Source organism: Haemorhous mexicanus, chromosome 2 (genome assembly GCF_027477595.1).
Source record: "Haemorhous mexicanus isolate bHaeMex1 chromosome 2, bHaeMex1.pri, whole genome shotgun sequence".
Taxonomy (NCBI): domain Eukaryota; kingdom Metazoa; phylum Chordata; class Aves; order Passeriformes; family Fringillidae; genus Haemorhous; species Haemorhous mexicanus.
In genome coordinates, this window is record NC_082342.1 from 29,705,624 (window position 1) to 29,723,726 (window position 18,103).

Consider the following 18,103-nt stretch of genomic DNA (forward strand, 5'->3'; position numbering starts at 1 on the left):
TGAAGGTGGGGAAGAAGGTTCAAAATGAGCAGGATTTACTGAATGTAAAAATATAATACAGCCCCGCTATGGTTTTGGGTTGGGGTTTTTTTGGCTAGCGAAGGAAGTCTTACTAATATGGACTTTTGCAGGCAGGCAGGTCAGACTGTTGCTATGGAGGCTGCTGTTCAGCTTTGGAGAACAACAAGGAAAGAACGGGTGGGGTGCAGGAAATGTCTAGCTCCAATTTGTAAGTTACTCCTGCTGTGACCTTATTCTGGCAAGCTACTCCCGTAAGTTTATAGGGATAATTCCTGCACATTTGGTATTTATAAGGACAGCTGAAAATGGTGTCAAGAAAACCAACTATTTTAGTCTAACAGATTTTCAATTTGAGTGATTACAAAAAGCAGTTCTACACTGCAGCTTTGTTTTAAGCCTCTAAGAATGGTTCTACCCACTGCTAACCACCTTCTCTATACTCCTTTCTCATTCCATTATAAGCAAAATAGGAGTTAATCATGTACATGACCTGGATGGCCTCCTCACGCACTTGTCTCTTGCTATGTTACAGGTAAAATGCAGTCTGGGGTAAAGGGAGTAGGGTGGGCACAAGTGTTAAGTTCTGATGCCAGCATTTTTTTGGTAAAAATTGAGATAATGCAAAATGCCTTTGAACCAGTGCAGTGTGAACTCAAGCCACATAGCACCAAGGAGAGAAAGGGAAAAAAAAATAAAAATCGTGGGACATGCAGTTAATCACAGATGAAAAACTTGCATAGGCACTCCTTTAGGAGGTTTTAAACCAGGCATATATGCTCTCTTGAATGAGAGTCAAGCACAAAAGCCAGGTTCTGCAGGGACTGAAATTTCCTGCCCCTGGTACCCAGCTGGGCCAGCAGCACTGGGTTTGCTGCAGTGTGTGCTGTGCTAACTAACTTGAGGGGAAAGGAATCCTGACTAGCTAAGTCAGGGAGCCATGTACAGGAAGACCTGACTTTATTCCTACTACCAGGTAATTCTACCAGGTAATTGCAAAACAAACTGCAAAAGTTTTCATACAAGGCCTATAATGACAAAAAGAAAGGCTTTAGCTTAACACTGCTGGCAGAGAGCCTGTATTGACCACTGTGTTACTGAAAAGACAGCAGAAGCTGCTTTGTGCCCACTGCCTGCGGAGCTTGTGACCACAGCACACAGAGGATGCAATTATTACTCCCAAGTCACAGCCTGACCAGAACAAAATCCAAGACTGTCTCCAGTTAAAAAAAAAAAAAAGCCTTCTGACTTCCCCCCCACCTCCACACAGTAAGTAGCACAAATGTGTATGTCTTGAGGTAAACCCACAGATGTGAAGTTGTTCTGTATTTAACGAGAGGTAAAATTACTGAGGTCTCCCTCATGCACCTTCACAGTAATATTTTAACAAGTTTGATTTATCACAGCTTGAAACTTTAGTACTTCACTCTTAACTGTGTTTTTCTCCTCAGTACAGCTCACATATAAGCCACTATACAAATTTTAAAAAGAAAACAGTTTTATTTCCTTAAGGCAAAGATGACAAGCCCTTATATTGAGAAAATTAGTAGGCAGACAGTTACAAATCTGACATATGTAAAAGGAGTACTTGCTTGTCCACCCAAACTCTTCATTTTCAAGTCCTTGAAACCCTAACATGTTTCCTAAACCCTGTTATTGAACTGCTCAGCCTGCTTTTGGATCTGGAATTAGTCATTTGGGGTAGGCAGTTCCCAAAGTCTGCCCTAACTGCTTCAAACCAGGAAGGGGAAAAAACCCAAAAAACATTAGCAGGGCTCACATAGCCTTCCCCTGCAACAAGTGGTGACTAACACATGAAGGAAGTTACAGGTCTGTGCCCATCTCATCTCTATCAGCTTGTGTTACATTCACCTAGCTCCTGCCTCAATGATGTAGTTTGAACTTAATTATTCCACTTCTAGCATTTGTCTCCTTTTTTTTCAAGGCTAGGCCTAGTAATTTGAAAAAATATTTAAGTACATACCCGTACTCCTGAGGTGAAATGTCCTGTTCCTGACGAGTCCTAAAGATGATAATGCAGTGAAATAATCCAAACAGGGGTAGTCAATCCAAAAGAGAATAGTCCAGCAAGGAAAAATATAGCCAATATTATAAGAAATCCATGGTGTGGGGGACATAGTAAATGTTTATACAATTAGAAACTTTAAACATCAGTCTCCATAGCAGCAAGTCCAACTTCACCACATTGTATGCCAAAAAATCGATTGTGCAATGGTGAGGCATAGTATAGAAACATTTCTATATGAAATTTATGTTCCAATGCCAGTGCATTTACTAAAAAAATAAAAAAAATTGAAATCAAAACTCTAACTTGAACTAAAAGGGTAATTGAAATTGCCATAATAAGGAATTTTCAGTCCTTGGTCCTGGATATAAATGTCCACAGAACCAAGTGGCCAGATTATTATGTCTCCAAAGATGCATCCCACTTGTAAATCTGTCCCAGACACACAATATAAACTTCTGGATGGTTTTGGGTTTTTCTCAAAAAACCCCAAATCCCTAGCAATTTGTAATTTGTGCTGAAGACAAAGTAAAAATCTGAGGTCTATACTTTAAATTTGGATATTTTTAATTTGTGTGCACTACGAGTACCTCAGGCCGCCGCGGATTATTCTCCATTTTGGATTGACTTCCCCTTCCACTGGATTTTGTTTGCTGGCATTATCTCTTTAGGATTCTTCAGGAACTGGACGTACCACCTCAGGAGTGCGGGTATGGACTAAATTTCTCTCTACTGCGGGTTTATTCCCCCTCATACCCGTCGCACCCGTTACTTAAGAAATTTTTTTCTCCTCAATTTGTCCCCTCCCACCTCCCTTTTGAATAACACCCTAAGAAATAAAAGCAAAGCCCTCTACGGTCTTTTAGCTCTTCCCATTCAGCAAAGTTCCCCCGGGAAAGCTGCCCAATTCACCCACTAAGAACTACACGAGCAGCTGCCACCCACGGCAATGGCTATGCCAGCACTTCCATGCCACAGGGCACCGACGCCAAGGCAACGCTGGGCTGATGCTCCATGGTGGGAAGGGGTGGGAGGATGGACAGACAGTGGGACTTGTGAGCCGTGAAGCCCCTTGTGCATATGTCTCAGCAGGAGTTTAAAGTCTCTGTAGTTCTCAGTGAGGGAATCAATTTAGTAAATAATCCGCGGATTATTTTTAGTCTGCGGACTAAAATTTAGTGCACGGACTAAAATCCGGCCCATCGGAGCAAAATCTGTCTCGGTCTAAAATACATTTGGGTGAAAGCAAAAGAAAAAAAAAAGGAAAGAAAAAAAAGGAAAGAAAAAAGAGAACGGAAATAAAAAAGGAATAAAAGCTAAGTGCACAAAGTGTTTGGGTAGACTAACATTTAGTATGCAGACTAAATACGGCCGGGCAAAAGGCACAGCAAGTCCACAAACAAAATCAAAACCAAAAATAAAACACTGACAGGAACTTTTAAAGCAATCAAATACTACCCCACCGGCGCAGCAATTCATTTTTCTAAAATGAAACAAGACCTTGTGTAAGGCTATTTGTCCACAGGAGGGACCGAAGGCTCAAGTTTTCATTTTAAAAAATGAACCTGTTTTGGAGATAAACAAATGCAAAAAAAAAAAGGCTTTACATACAATATTCTTCAAGAAAAATTTGCACTTGAATAACTCAAAACCTCTTGTTTCTGCAAAGCAAATGAATTTCAGGCTGAGACCCAGGTTGCTGTTTTCTCTTTGGGGTTTTTTTTGGATGAGTTACAAAAATCTCTGGATGATCATATCAAATGGAAATGCTGACTCATCCAAAGCCACAGCTTTTGGTGCTTTTGTTGGTTTTTCCCTCCCCCCTTCAGATGCCAATAAATCTATACCTCACCAAAAAGCTGAGGGACCAGTGCGAGTTGTTTCTTTGTTCAGGCATGCTAGTGATGCTCAAATACCAACAGACCATAAGAGCGAGCCAGCAAGGCCTGACACATTCCTCTCTCCTTCTAAAGCTGAACTGCTATCAATGCAAATTTTTTTATGCTACTCCCCCTTCATTTTTCTGGAACTACCACCTTCTTCAACATTTCAGGCTTAAGGGTCCCTGGTTCGCTACACAGCCCTCATTCCCAAGAGACTTCAATTCAGAAGAAGGCTTTGTGCACTAGCAGAGCAGTCACATTTTATCTTACTAATTGCAAATAGTTCCTACCAGTGCAGCAGAGTTTACGCCCCTTCTGAATTTTATTTTTCTGCACACATGGAAAGATGAAACAAAAAGGACGGAAAGCACAGAATTCTCCTATTTCACTTCACTCACATCAGCATTCCGCTCTCAAATGAAACCACATGGGGCAAGAGCTAAGTATTGTTTTAACAGAATGGTTGCTCTGACTTTCAATTCATTGACATTCCTCAAACAAACTTTCCATGCACAACACGAGCTCCATCGTCTTGGTGTAATTAAGCCCCAAAGCCAAAGCTTCACAATGTGACACCAAGGTGCTCTTCTAGCCAGTGTGTATTAAAAGACATGATTTCATGCCATCAACCACTGTGCGTCTTGCATGCAGATTGTGAATACTGCCTACATGCTGTGCTACCTAAGAGAGCAGAGGCTTAGGAAAATGACATCTGTTGCTAACACATCAAGTTTGTGACACCATGGTTAAAAATTTCCTCACCAGCTTCAGACTCACACGCTTTGCCAAGAACCACCCACACCACCGATTCAAGGCTGACAGTCTGTGCACATCCTTTCGGCTTGTAAGCACATTTTTTTATTGCACATGAACATTAGGTAAGAGAGAAAGCTCCTCCCTTCAACCAAAAGCTTGTACTGTTTACAAGCCAAGTCATCAATGTAGAACACAACCCTCAAATCAACTTTTAAAAAAATGCTATCATACAATACAATTACTGTGAAGCAGCATTTTGATTACCCAAGTTTAACACAATAAGGCTCATGAGAAACACAACACATTCAAAAACAAAAGAAGAGGGAAGAGACACACACAAGACTGCAAAGTATGCACTGAGCTCTAGCTGGCACGAAAAACCCCCAAGGCTGCACCTGAAGCTCTTGGGATTAGTCTTGTTCCAAATGCCTGAGAATTTCAGCATGGGATTTCTGAAATATGCCATTTGGCTATTTTGAAGTGTGTAAAACTCACATGATAAAAAACAGAGGTTAAAAGATGTCCACAAAAGAGGCACTAGTGTTGGGAGAGATTTAAAATATATATAATCCCCCCACTTCCTTCTCTGATTAAATCCCTCTATTTTTTTTTTAAAAGCACCTCAGAAATAGTAAACGCCTGATTAGTCAAGAATTCCTGTCTGACGGCACTTAGACAGGGGAAAATGAAGTAAAGACAGAAGGGTTAAGTGGCTTACAAATGAGCCAACACAGAACTGGGAACAGGACCAGGAACCTGTCTTCAAAGCTACTTCTTGTTGAGACCACACACTTTTTACTGGGCTCCTTCCATTGAGGACCCTGTGGAGACAGAACGAGCTCGCGTTTATTACCCAGTGCATGTGCTCTGCTTCTATCAAGCTCCAAAGGAAAACAACAAAGCTAAGAGGAACAATCCCCAAAGATGAAAGATTGAAAGACAATCCCCAAAAATGTACCTCAGTGCTCTCAACCTTGCTGAGACAGCTACTATGAATAGTCTAGACAGATGTGTTGCAGTGGCATGCCGAAACAGATGGTACACTGCAGAAGACTTGTTAAACTTAGCATTTGATTTCTGCAGTCACTGATGGAAATCCTTTCTTAATGTTGCATTAGTGCTCACTCATTTACTGTTAAGCAGTACTTTCTTTACTGCATACGAATTGGGCAGAGGCAAGGCAATTTACCACCCAGCAAACCTGGCTTCTTTTCTCAGCCATGTAAAATAAGAGATTTGCACTGTCAAAAATCATTGCTGCTGAAAAAGGAGCTGGCAAATATGAACTTGCCAGAAAAACCTTTTTTTTTCTTTTAAGTTAGTCTCCAGAAAAGCTGTTTTCACTCTTTGCCTCTAAGTCACTATACATCAAGCAAAAAACAGAGCTGTACTCTTTAGAAAAATGTCAGGGCACAGTTTCACAAGAGGCATAAATCAAGCCCAGTTCATGCTTGAAATCAGAGTTCTGCCCTTTTGGACATGCAGGTCTGCCCTGGTCCCTTGTCCCAACATCTGCAGTCTGGGCAGAATGGTCAGTCAGATAAAGGAAATTGATCCCAAATCCTGAACATGTGTTGTTCCAGAGGTTTTTACCACCCAGCAAAACATAACGCATTTCAGGAATATGCAGGTGGGAGGTGGAGAACTGACCCACTCCATGATGAACTTAATGCTAATTATGGAACTGCAACCAAAGAAACATCTCATCCTCACTGTATCTTTGTTCCTCTACAAAAGAGCAGACTAAAATCTCAGAGAGAAGAGTTTGCATTTTCATCTTGAATCCAAATCCAAGTCCACTGACAAGATTTCTGACAAAAGAGTTTTCACTTTCTTTTGTCATCAGTTATAATTAGAAGTGACAAAATGAGCTGTCTGGTTATCCATTTGACTGTTTGGTATTCTTCTTTGAATCTACAGTATGAGCAGTCACTTTGGAAGCATTACAAGCAAAACAATCTGCTTAAAAACTAGACAAGAACAAGGAGAGCAGGAGTAGGACAGGATGAAGACATGAAACCAATTCTGGAGGGTGGAAAAACATGTTCATGAGAGAGAACAGGGTCTACATCCTAGTCCCAGAGTGTGGGGAAGACAACAGGACTGTCTGCTACAAGCACAGAATTATTCAACATTCAAGGTACAGTGATTAGTATTGGAAAAACATGCATACAAAACACACATACACACAAGAGGATATCAAGAGACAAATATTAGGCAAGTATTTTACAGTATTAGCAGAAATTACTTCATAATATGGCAGAAAGATGAATTCTGAAGTCAATATCCAAACGTACTCTTTAGCACAACCAACTGTGGTTCTGCACAACTTCAGCTGGAGCCAGATTTGGCCAATAGTTTTGGAGAAGTGCCAGAATAGATGAGTTAGAGTCTGAAGTCTCATCTTATGCACTGTTTTCCTATGCTATAACCATTTGGCTTAAAGACACAGACAAAAAAAAAAAAAAAAAAAAAAAAAAACAAAAAAAAAAACCAAACAAACAAAAAAAACCAAAAAACCAAACAAACAACAACAACAACAACAACAACAAAAAAAACCACAAACAACCCCACCCTGAAAAGTATAAACAATGAAAAAGCTCCTGAAAGAAAAAAGAAGTGCTTAAAAAGTTGGGAGGGATCCTGCCCAAATCTCCCACAAGTTTATTGTGAAGGCAAAGTAATGTAGAGAAAAGTCCTTGTGTATTTATCCAAAAGAGTGCACAACAGAGGGGTAGAGATGCTCAAAACTAATCTAAACATGACAGTTTTTATCTCTGTGTCTTCCCCTGTCAGGCAAATGACTCCTGTCTTTTTCCAGCTCAACACTTACTTGGAAATTATTACTCAGATGCCATCTAAGTATAGATTTGGATTTGGGGAATAAAGCCATTCTCTTGAGTACACTTGAATTTATCTCACCAAAAGTGTATTTTAAAAATGCCTACATGTTTGAAAAATTCAGCAAGTACTTTCAGAACAGGAGAAACAAAGGCAACCAAACCACAGCACACTGAAGAGACTCTCAATTTTTAAGAGCTGCCTGCAGTAGAAACTGTTTCCATGTCTATACAATGGAGACAAGACAGAGGTTATGCTTAAGTAAAGAGAACTGCCTTTGCTGTTACAACTTGTATTGTTTTGCCATCATGAAACATGGGCATATATATGCATACATATCTTTCATTATCCTGACATTATATTTGCAAACATATGGCAGTATCCTTGGGTGGGGAAAAGAAAAAATCCAAGAGAGTGATTTTCTCTACACAGAAAAGGCCTAAACGACATAATTCTATTACATTTACTACAATCTTAATAAGATCCTTTACTAGCTAGATGCAAGAGGAAAGGCAGGCTGTCACAGCTGGACACTTCATATATTTCTGGAAGTTATCACAGCACTGCCTTTGTTTTTTATTACTGCAGGGATCTGAGACCCAAAGGTAGCATCTGAGTAATGTCAGGATAACGGGCAGCTGTAACGGGGCCACGGTAAGTAACACCCATCTACCACGAGCTTATGAAGATTGCCTTTAGACCTTTTGTTGGCTGTCCCACTGTCCCTGCCCCCTTCCAAAGGAGCTGATCTTCAACAGCCCTGTGATTTACAGTCTTGCACTTGATCCTGGATTTCCTCCGTGGCTTTCCAGTCACAGAGTTATATGGTATAGATGAAGCTTAGTCAGAAGAACAGAAACAAGTATAAAGATTAGTAGCACAGATCAGACTGCACTTCTGAGAAGAAAGAAGGCTCAAGGGGTCGAGGTGGCTAAAACACACAGAAGAAAAAATATGACCCAGTAAAAACAATAGCAGCAAATCTCCAGAAAGGGTAGTAACTTTTGTTGTATGAGCTGACATCATTGGAAAATGGACCATTTTTCCAACCCAAGACATGACTGTGTGTTTAAAAGTCCACCTATTATTTTCTGACTGTCGTAATTCAGCCATATTCACACCCCTGCAAAATACTGCTTCTCTTATAACAGAATGCCACTTACTGCACAGACCAAAGCAGAAAGGCTGTAGGATGCACCTCCATTAATACAAAATAGTCTATACAAAGTGAAAATAAGGGAGATCTGGATGAAAAAAACATTTAAGTTACTAAACACACTGGTATTCTGAAAAGGACTCCCCTGCTAAAGCATCAAAATGTCTTTCATTCCTCCTGTTGAGGTTGGGGTTGTAGGGATAGGTGACAGAGGAAAAGAAGAGGGAAGACCTGTTTCTGAAGAATGATTTGAGAGATTCCTGGAAAGTTCAGATTCTCTTTTCTTTGGCTAGCCCGAGACATGTTGAACTTTCATCATTAGGTTCCTCATGCATGTAAACTGGTAAAAAACACACACATGATTGGCAAAGACTAAACTATACTGGAGACGAGAGAGAGGCCTCTCTAAGTGTTATAAGGGGAGGTTCCAACTCTTAAGTTACAAATTTACTTCAATCTCAAATGATCAACAAATTGAAAAATCAGTCTGAGAATAGTTTGCACTGCAAACTCATACTATTGCTGCAGTATAGAAAAGTACTTTTTAGAGTGTTAGACTTCTCTCATAATTTAAGAGGGAAGGTATCAATACTATGTTAGGATAATACCAATCCATTTCTACTAAAAAGCCTAAGACTCATCTATGAAGTTAGGATTCAAACATCTGTAAAACTTGTGCTCAAAATTCCAATTTTAGCCTAAAATGTATTGAATCTGAAAAACAATATTCCTTCATAGATTTGTCAAGTCTTCAGAGATAAGCAATTTCTCTCTTTTAAAAACCCAGAATATAATACATTGCACTACAGCACCAGCCACCATTCTTCTTCACAAGTAGGTAGCAGCAAGTGTAAGCAGATTACACATCATCACAGCAATACTGATTAGGAAAGTAACATATCCGTGCCTCCCAGAAATGCCTAAGAGAACAGACCAGAACCAGATACATCCTATTCAAGTCAGCACCACAGAATTTCAGATGCAACCTAGACATACTACAGCTTCCAAAGAAAATTCTTAATTACCATCTCTGCACACTTCTGCAGACTGAGGAAGTACCCTGAAAACAAGACCTTATTTTTGTATGGATCACTGGAAACAACCAGTTCCAGACTGCATAGAAACATGCACTGGGCACCTTGAATGCATGAAACTAACCCCAGGCAGAGCCTACAAACCTAACTTTGACAAATACCCATGTTCTATTACACAGGACAAAACAAGGAGAATGCTCTTGTGTCTAAGAGCTTACAGCAGGGAGTGACCATATTCTCAGTAGTTCTCTTTCAGACATGCTGAAAGTAGCTGCCTAGAAGTTATTCACACATACAAAAAAATCCTTCTGTCTGCCGAGTCCTCTGGTCATAACTTACTCAACAAAAATAGTCACCTTCTGCCTATTGCCATCTTCAATAATTCTTCAGCTTAGATGGCAAAGATTTGTGCTTCTGAAGCTGCAAGTTCAAGTCCTGTTGACAACTAGCTGTAGCAGTCTAGTTACATACACAGTTGTGACAAAAGAACAAAAATAACCAACAACATTATCACTTTCACTTCTTCAGTCACTCCTGTTTTTGCAAAGCCAAAGCTCTGACAGGGTTTCTGTCACTATTCAAGTCTAAGATAGAGAAGCTCTGAGAGGATTGTCTATGCCCACTGACATGTTGTCAGATGTTATATCAATACAACTGGGTAAGAAGAACCAATTCTATGTAATACTACTACTTAAATCTATCATGGCTCAACATGCTCAAATCGTTGAAAGAAAAGGATCTTGAGAAGTAATACACTGAGAAGATAAGAAGATAAGCATCATTACCAGCATCATGCTGGGTAATCCATTTTTTAAATTTAGCGTTTGTATAGTAAGTACAGATCTCACAAATGAAGTCTCATGTAACCCAATTGCAATAAACTGGTTTAAATGCTATTCTACACCAAGCTGACATCAGGAAGGGCTGTGTGCAGAATGAGTTGAGAATGAGAAGCTACGCTGCAAGCACAACTCTCCAAAACTAATTATGACCTAATGGAGAATGCAAATTTGATCTTCTGGCAAGCTTATGTCACTTCTTAATTTCAACTGTGATCCTCTACTACAACAAAAAACCCCCCATTCTTTATAAATAGAAGGAAGTTCAGTCTTTTCGTGAAGCTTCCATTTGCTAAAAGTTGTGTTCTAAGAGACCATCAAGTGCATACAGATGATTTATAAGACTGTTCAAGCTAAGATAAGCATTTAAACTAACTATGCAACTCCCGTCCATGTCCTACAGTACAGCTCTGCCCTTCTACTCCACTGTATATTAATTTAACCTCCCCTAATCTGAACACCTTCAATGCAAGAATTCAGATGTGAACCTAATATTCAGTGCTACAAGGTTTTTGGGCTTATTCATGTGACTTTTGCCAGGATACAATTCAGAACTGAAGAAATCACTCACTTCATCTGCTATTTTTTCCCCTCAGTCACGTAAGGTATTAAAAAGCCTTGCTGGATTTACTAACCTCCCAAACTATTATACATCACTTAACCAACACACAGAAAGTAACTCTGAGATGGAAACACAAACCATGGATTAGTGGGGAAAAGATATATAACTCATTGGAGAATCTACCACAAGAACAGTGATGTATAGTACTGCCCTGCCATGTACCTGTTTGATATTTGGCCCGCTACCAATTAGCTCTAATTGGCTTATTCAATGTTTCTACTGCCATAGAGTATTTGAAAAGAATCTGCCCTGGACATGTGTTTAGCTAGGCATGCAACCCTTCCACACACAGATACTACTTTCTTAGCAGAAAGAAACCTGAGTGCTGAGATAGGATAGAAATAAACAGTGACTATAACAGACATTTCTCAAGTGGCCAGAGGAAACGTTAACTATCCAGGCTTCAATTGTTTGAGACTCAATATTTAACTTATTCCACACCCAAGAAGCTGACTAAATGACTGTTACTCTGTCTGAAGTCAAATATTCATCATTGCTTGATATGTGGAAGACCAATTAATTGTGCAGCAATATATTTGTTTCATTGCCAGAAGTTTCCTTTTTGGTCATGGAGGTCATAGTATTTATTGCCTGTGTGTATTGCATTGGTGTCTCCCTATGAAAGCTAGATAAGAAGAAATCTTAAGAAGTAACTCCAAGAAAAAACATCTCCACTCAACAGCACACCTACAGAAGTACAAACAGAATATTATCTATGAGAGAAGCATTTAAGAAAGTGACTTCAATCCTCATCGTACTATTTAACAGCACTACAAAAGTACCACATACATATTGGAACACTTTCCTCATTTCTATGTGACTTTTGTGTGTAACAGCTGATAGCATGATAGTATGTAGAATATTGCAATCTGCTACTAACACACACACACCATGATCAAAAACCAAAACAGAACAAAAAACAAACCACCTATAGGCAACCCCCAGACTAACAGATATTACAATATACTGCTTCAATATCTCCTTCTCCTCAGCTACATAAAAAGTTTGCAGGTCCCCAGCTTAGTTAAAGGCACCCAGTTTAGACTGAAAGCCACCAAATCACTGAACAAACTGAACAACTTGAATTTTTACTTTCAGCCCACGTCTTTATTATTCAGATCATATAGACTCACCTTAGTCCACGGATGTGCCTTAATCTGAGGAAATTTGAATTCAGTATAGTTTGGATTCATTTCTCTAATTTGCTCCCTTGTAGGCGTTCCCAGAACCTGTACAGGAGACATAAAAAGGCAAATTGTTTAGAAATGCTTCATATGGAATTAGGACTGAAGTATAACCTATCAGGCACTGAGACAACTGAAGTCAATCTATGTAACTAGTAAGTTAATACTGTGTTGAGAGCAAGACAACAAAACTTTTGCACCCAGGGGAAGGAAGTCCTCTCTCTGGGCACCCTTCTCCAGTCTTTGACCACAGTCCAGAGTAAAAAATGTGTTGTACTCTGTGCTGCTGCCACGTGCCCAGCCAGTGGGCAACACTAAGAAGAGCCTGGCTGTCTCTTCATTCCCTCGCACCACAAGGCTATTACACACACTGACAAGATCCCTCACCCCAGCCAAGCCCTCTCTGCTTCAGACTGAACAGTGCCAGCTCTTGCAATCTATCCTCATGACAGATGCTCCAGCACCTTAATCACCTTTATGGCCCTTACTCCAACATCAGTGGTCTCTTGTGGGTAATTCAGTTCATGCTCCAAGCCCAGAGTCAAAAATTTGCCCAAATCTTATAGAGTTTTTCACAAAATTAAAGCATCTCTCTCAAACTTAGCCATATTTTGGTGGGGTAGAGAGTTCACTTTCATTAGGTTTATATAAAACAGTACTAAAACAGACATTCAGGGATTGCAGTTCACTGCATATGGTTGATTAAGGATCAGACAAGTAGCGCAGACTGCGTTTTACAAGTCATAAACAGTAGTCCTCTGACAAGCTTAAAAGATCAGTCAGTTACTGCTGAGCATCTCCTGCTCTCCCCACAAAGAAAACCGTGTGGGCTTGGGCGGTGCGTCCTCATCTCAGTATTTTCATGTGGAGGACAGACTTAGTTCTTAGTCTAACTTGGAAGTACCTAAAAGGCATACCACCTGTGGTTTACCTTTACCAAGCTGTATTTCTCATTCCCAGAATCTGCACAATGTTATTTAAGGATGTAAATTAGTTTTACGAGAAAAAACAAACAATTGCACTTCTCCTTGAAAGGGTGGGTACATTTTGAAAGGATTTCAGAAATGTCTTGAGGGAATAAGCCTGACAATATGGCATTAGTGCTTTCTTTTCAATTAGCACCAAGCGTGAGAGAGCCATTGTCTTCTAGCTATATATGAAAATTGCAAAGTATCTGCAAGAAATCCCAGTGTTTTCTGCTTGCTCCCAGTTCTGGGCACCTCTTTGCTCTGCTGAGAGAAGGGAAGATGGCAGAAGGCAGGAGTGGGTCCTCTGTGCTGGGCTCAGGCTCATCTATATGAAACCTGTAGTGGCACTATTTTGGCCCCATCACAAATCCCTCCACACAGCTTAGCGTAAGGTTATCACCTCATCTCATCAGACTGCACTGTCACCATCAGGTAACAAATGATCACATGATGCTGGCACTCTACCTTGTTGCTTGATAAAGAAATATCTGGTTACAAATTCTGGTATCTGTGTACATTTTCATTCTGTTGGAAGAATGGAAATTACAAAAATGCACTCCAGAAAGTCAGATAAGGACGTAAAAGATCAAGGTAACTGCTGTTTGAGTAATTTGTGGAACAGAGAAACTATCATCAGGTATTACGAACAAAACTTGATATCTCTTTGCTATTAAAAGTAAGAGTTGCACAACACAAAAATATCCTATCCACAAAGCAACCTTTTAAATTAAGAGCAGCAAGCAGAGGAAATATACTCTGCAACTTGTTTAGACAGTTGCTCCTTGGATAACAAATTTGACTGACAAACTGCATAAAATGAACAATAATGTTTTGTAGATCACATTGCTCATGAGGATTTAAAACCCACCTAATTCAAAAAGCCAAGGGTTACTCTCAGAAATGTCAGCAGATTTTTTTGGGCGTGTCTGAATACACTGGTTTTGCTTAGGGGGTAAAAAAGGAGAATGTCTGCAGCTTCCATATATTTTGCTCAAGTTTCAAAGGAAAAAAGAATTGAAAAGGAAAATGTGCCCTTTCCCTGCTGGTTTTCTGTCTGGCACCCACAAGAGCATCAGCCACCCAGCTGCCAGCCCTGCCAGGATGGTGCTGCTCTCAAAACTTTGATGACCATCACTCTCAAACCTTTCTTGTTCTAAAAGATGAAGGGATTTCCCACCACTAAATATTATTTTAATCTCAATTCAAGAAAAAAAGTGATTTTTAGAACTTTGGAAGTTTTTGTGATTACTTAAATTAACTTTCTGAAAAATAATGGGCACCTTCTATTGCTCTCTCATGTTTTCTAAACACTAAGTTTTCATGCCTCCCTAGTATAAACAGTACTTTTTTAAAAGCATGTTTACCTTTTTCTCCTCAAAAAATTCCTTCAATAGCTTTTCTAAGAAGCAGCAAGTAGATTTATTTTAAATTTAGCCCAAATATATCAAACTCGCTTGGTTGCCAAGGCTGCTCAGAACAGGAGCCTACACAGTGCAAGTTTATTTAAAGACCACCTATAGCATCAGATAACTCAGATTAGATAAGCAAGGACAATTTCATGGAAGAACCCACAGACAATGTCCATTCATGCATTTTGCTAAAAGCACAGCTGTAACTCCAGATGATGGGAGAGAGCAACTCCTAAGCTCAAGCACAGGCATCAAAGCAATAGCACTTCAGGTTTCACAAATGCTTAGAAAAGAAGGTACTGAAGAGGGATCATGGTAGCTGAAAGAAGGGATTGTCTGACCTTTCAGCTACATAGCAAGCAGCCTGTGACACATAAAATAACTGTACAAAAGGAAAAGTGACTACTAGTAGCTACACAGTGTATTTATATTTACTCTGTTCTTGAGACTATAAAACCAGACTGGACTTCCAATTTGTACTGATAGCGGATTAAAGGAAAAAAACCCCAACCACAAAACAAAACTCCCCAAAATCCAACCAAAAACTGAAAAGAGAAGAAGTTTGGAAGAAAGAACAGAAGTTTTGAAGACTGTGTCAAATTCAAGTCACAAACTAGAACACTGGGATGGGTAAAGTGATAAACTGTAAAACTGTACCAGTACTTGACTTATCTTGAAGAGGTCCTGTAGCGGATCCCTCCTCCCCCCATAACATACCAATTCTGTTCGCTACATGATTTGAAATTGCACCTCACTGATTTATACTGAATTTTCAGTATATTAGGAATACTTTCAAGTAACCTTGGTAACAGCAATCACTTAAGCTGCTGCAAAAACTGGTCAAAATTCTCCTTTGAGAAAGAAGCATGAATTACTATGCTCATTTTTGGCAGAATTACTCCAGGAAACAGCTGATTTGCATTCAGATTGAATTTCATGTGTTTTAATTTGTGCCCCTTCTTCTTGTCCTGTCATGGGATGCCAAAGAAAAGAGGCTGGCTCCCTCTTTGAACCGTCCCTTCACATACTCTGTACACTGGTAAAATCCCCACCAATCTTGGAAAAGTCAGAGAAATACAGGGTCCAATACTGACTTATTCAGGTCAATGCAGATTGGCACATACTATTCTAATTCCTGGGGAATCTTATGGAAAGTGATTTTATCAAGGAAAAGGCTGAATTTTTTTTCTATTTAACACTTGAAAAACAAAAAGAGAACCAAAGTAAGTAGTATAAAAATAAAAATCCAGTTGTCTGATGGGATCAACTATAACTAGAATGAAGACTCAACTTTCAAATGAATGAAGGGGAGGTCGACGTGAGAATACAAACATCTTCCTGCAAGTCAAGATGCCAGGTCAACTAGTTTTGCTCTTCATTACCAATTGTCATTATCATCATCTCTTAAATAAAAATAAAGCAGCATTATCTAGTAAGATTAACTGAAGAATACACTTGCTGAGACGTGGACACTGCTTTGATTCTCCTAGGACAAAAATTGAACACAACAGGTTTCACAGTATATTCTGTCAAGTTTTTTCCTTGACATTAGTCTGTAATGGATGAAAGTCCCCAAAACATTTTTACTGCATGAACAGGGTTGGTGAAGGTAGGGTAATGGTATCTATATCCTGCAGTTAAAGAAAAGCTACAATAAAGAAAGGCTCACAAGAACATCATCCTTACCACACAAGAAGGGGGATTTATGAACCTGGAATAAGCCCTGAACTTGAATAGATTTTCAGTTTATGTTCTTACAATCAACTTTTTTAGGAGGAAAAGATGGATTATTCAGCTCCGAAAGACATTTCAGTTACACCTCAGTACCAAGACAGCTGCTGCCCACACCTGCTTCACTATGCAAAACTCTGCTGAGTCATTTGTGACCAAACCCACACTGTTGCAACAGCACAGGAAAAGGAAAACTGCAATAGTTTCAACAAACCCCAGTGGAATAAAGGCCCTTTATGACAACCATTGTTATTGCTGAACATTTGCCAAAATGTAATCAGTTAGAAGCACAGGGACCTTAGTTAGAACCAAGGGTTCAGGAGCTCCAGCTGGTAGTAACTGACCTAGAGAGGGGAGAACGTGATAATTTAAATCAGAAACCTCTAGAAAGCCATGGTTGCAGTAGTATAGTAGTTTTCCTTGGGAAAACTGTGCAAGTTTATGAGGAAAGGTATTCCTTAAAGTCTGATGTTTATGGCTTACCAGATGGCATAATTAATACTTCTGCAAACACGACTGCACCTCTTCAGAAAGTTGTGAGAGGTGTGCCAATAGTTATTTAAAAAACTCACAGTGTAGCATCTCAAGCAGTTAACACAGCCTGAGACAATACATCAAGAGGTCTGTGGCAGAAAGTAAAATAAACTTACCCACTTTATATACGCTTCCTTTCAAAAACGCTTTCTTGCCAAACAATGAAAGCCAACTAAATATAGGTATTTTTTCTATTCATAACACAAAGGGAGCTATACATCAGGAATAGGAAGAAACCCATTGTCACTGCTGACATGAATATAATTGCCCATCAACTTTTTATACTGCCTGCCTGCAAGCACTGGAAGTGATGAATTAAGTGAGGCACAGGAACAGCCAAGTTGTGATTGGGGGGACATCAGGGGAAAAAAAAGCCAGGAGCCTTCCCTTAGGGCTGAGGACAGAATCCATGTGAAAGCCCATGTCAGACACAAGCAGGTCATCAGCACAGGACCACATTGAATAAAATGAAACACTCTCCTATGGCTTACTCTCCCGGAAGAGAAGGCTCCTCTCTGCCCATTAACTACTCTGACTGGATTTATTTTATTTCAAAAACTGAGCCCAAAATAGTACCTTGACATTTGAGCATGAGCCATATATTATAATTGCAGTCTATACTTAGCATTAGGCACAGTAAAACTGTCAAGAGCCCAAAAAGTTACACATGAATAGGATTCCTGATACTATTGAACTTGCTTTTTCATAACATTTTTTCCCCTTAGCTCCCACTTACCCAGGAAACTATGAGCAGATGATTTTATTATTCCTCTTAAATTACCATGAAATGCCAGTTTTGGTGCAAGGAATAATCACAGTGCAGTAGCAACCAAGAAACTCAAAGCAAACACCACCCCCACCCCGTAATCCCCACTTCTTTCCTGCAGTTTTCACAAGTTGGTTGATTCATCTCATACTCTAAATAGCAGCACACGGAAAAAATATTTCCGGTAAAGAAAACACCAGGCAGATTGGCTGATGCTGTCCTCCCCATGTCCTAGGGCTGCTCAGATAATTATTGCTGCCTCGTTCTTTTGACAGATTTTTTTTTTTTTTCTGCTTTTGAGAGGAATATGGGGAAGGTACTAAACATAAACTTTGA

The 18,103-nt window shown here is 39.6% G+C and overlaps 1 protein-coding gene across 2 annotated transcripts in view; it reads right to left on the minus strand.

Moving 5' to 3' along the window:
• GSK3B (glycogen synthase kinase 3 beta) overlaps positions 1–18,103 on the minus strand; it is a 148,931-nt gene that overhangs the window by 18,633 nt on the left and 112,195 nt on the right. The window contains exons 8-9 of one of the 2 annotated variants that reach the window (XM_059838085.1): positions 12,309–12,404; positions 2,003–2,041 (exon numbers count right to left, since the gene is read on the minus strand). In XM_059838085.1, the coding sequence (XP_059694068.1) occupies positions 2,003–2,041; positions 12,309–12,404 (135 nt within the window). The remainder of the gene's footprint in view (positions 1–2,002; positions 2,042–12,308; positions 12,405–18,103) is intronic. The other variant, XM_059838086.1, reaches the window with a different exon arrangement.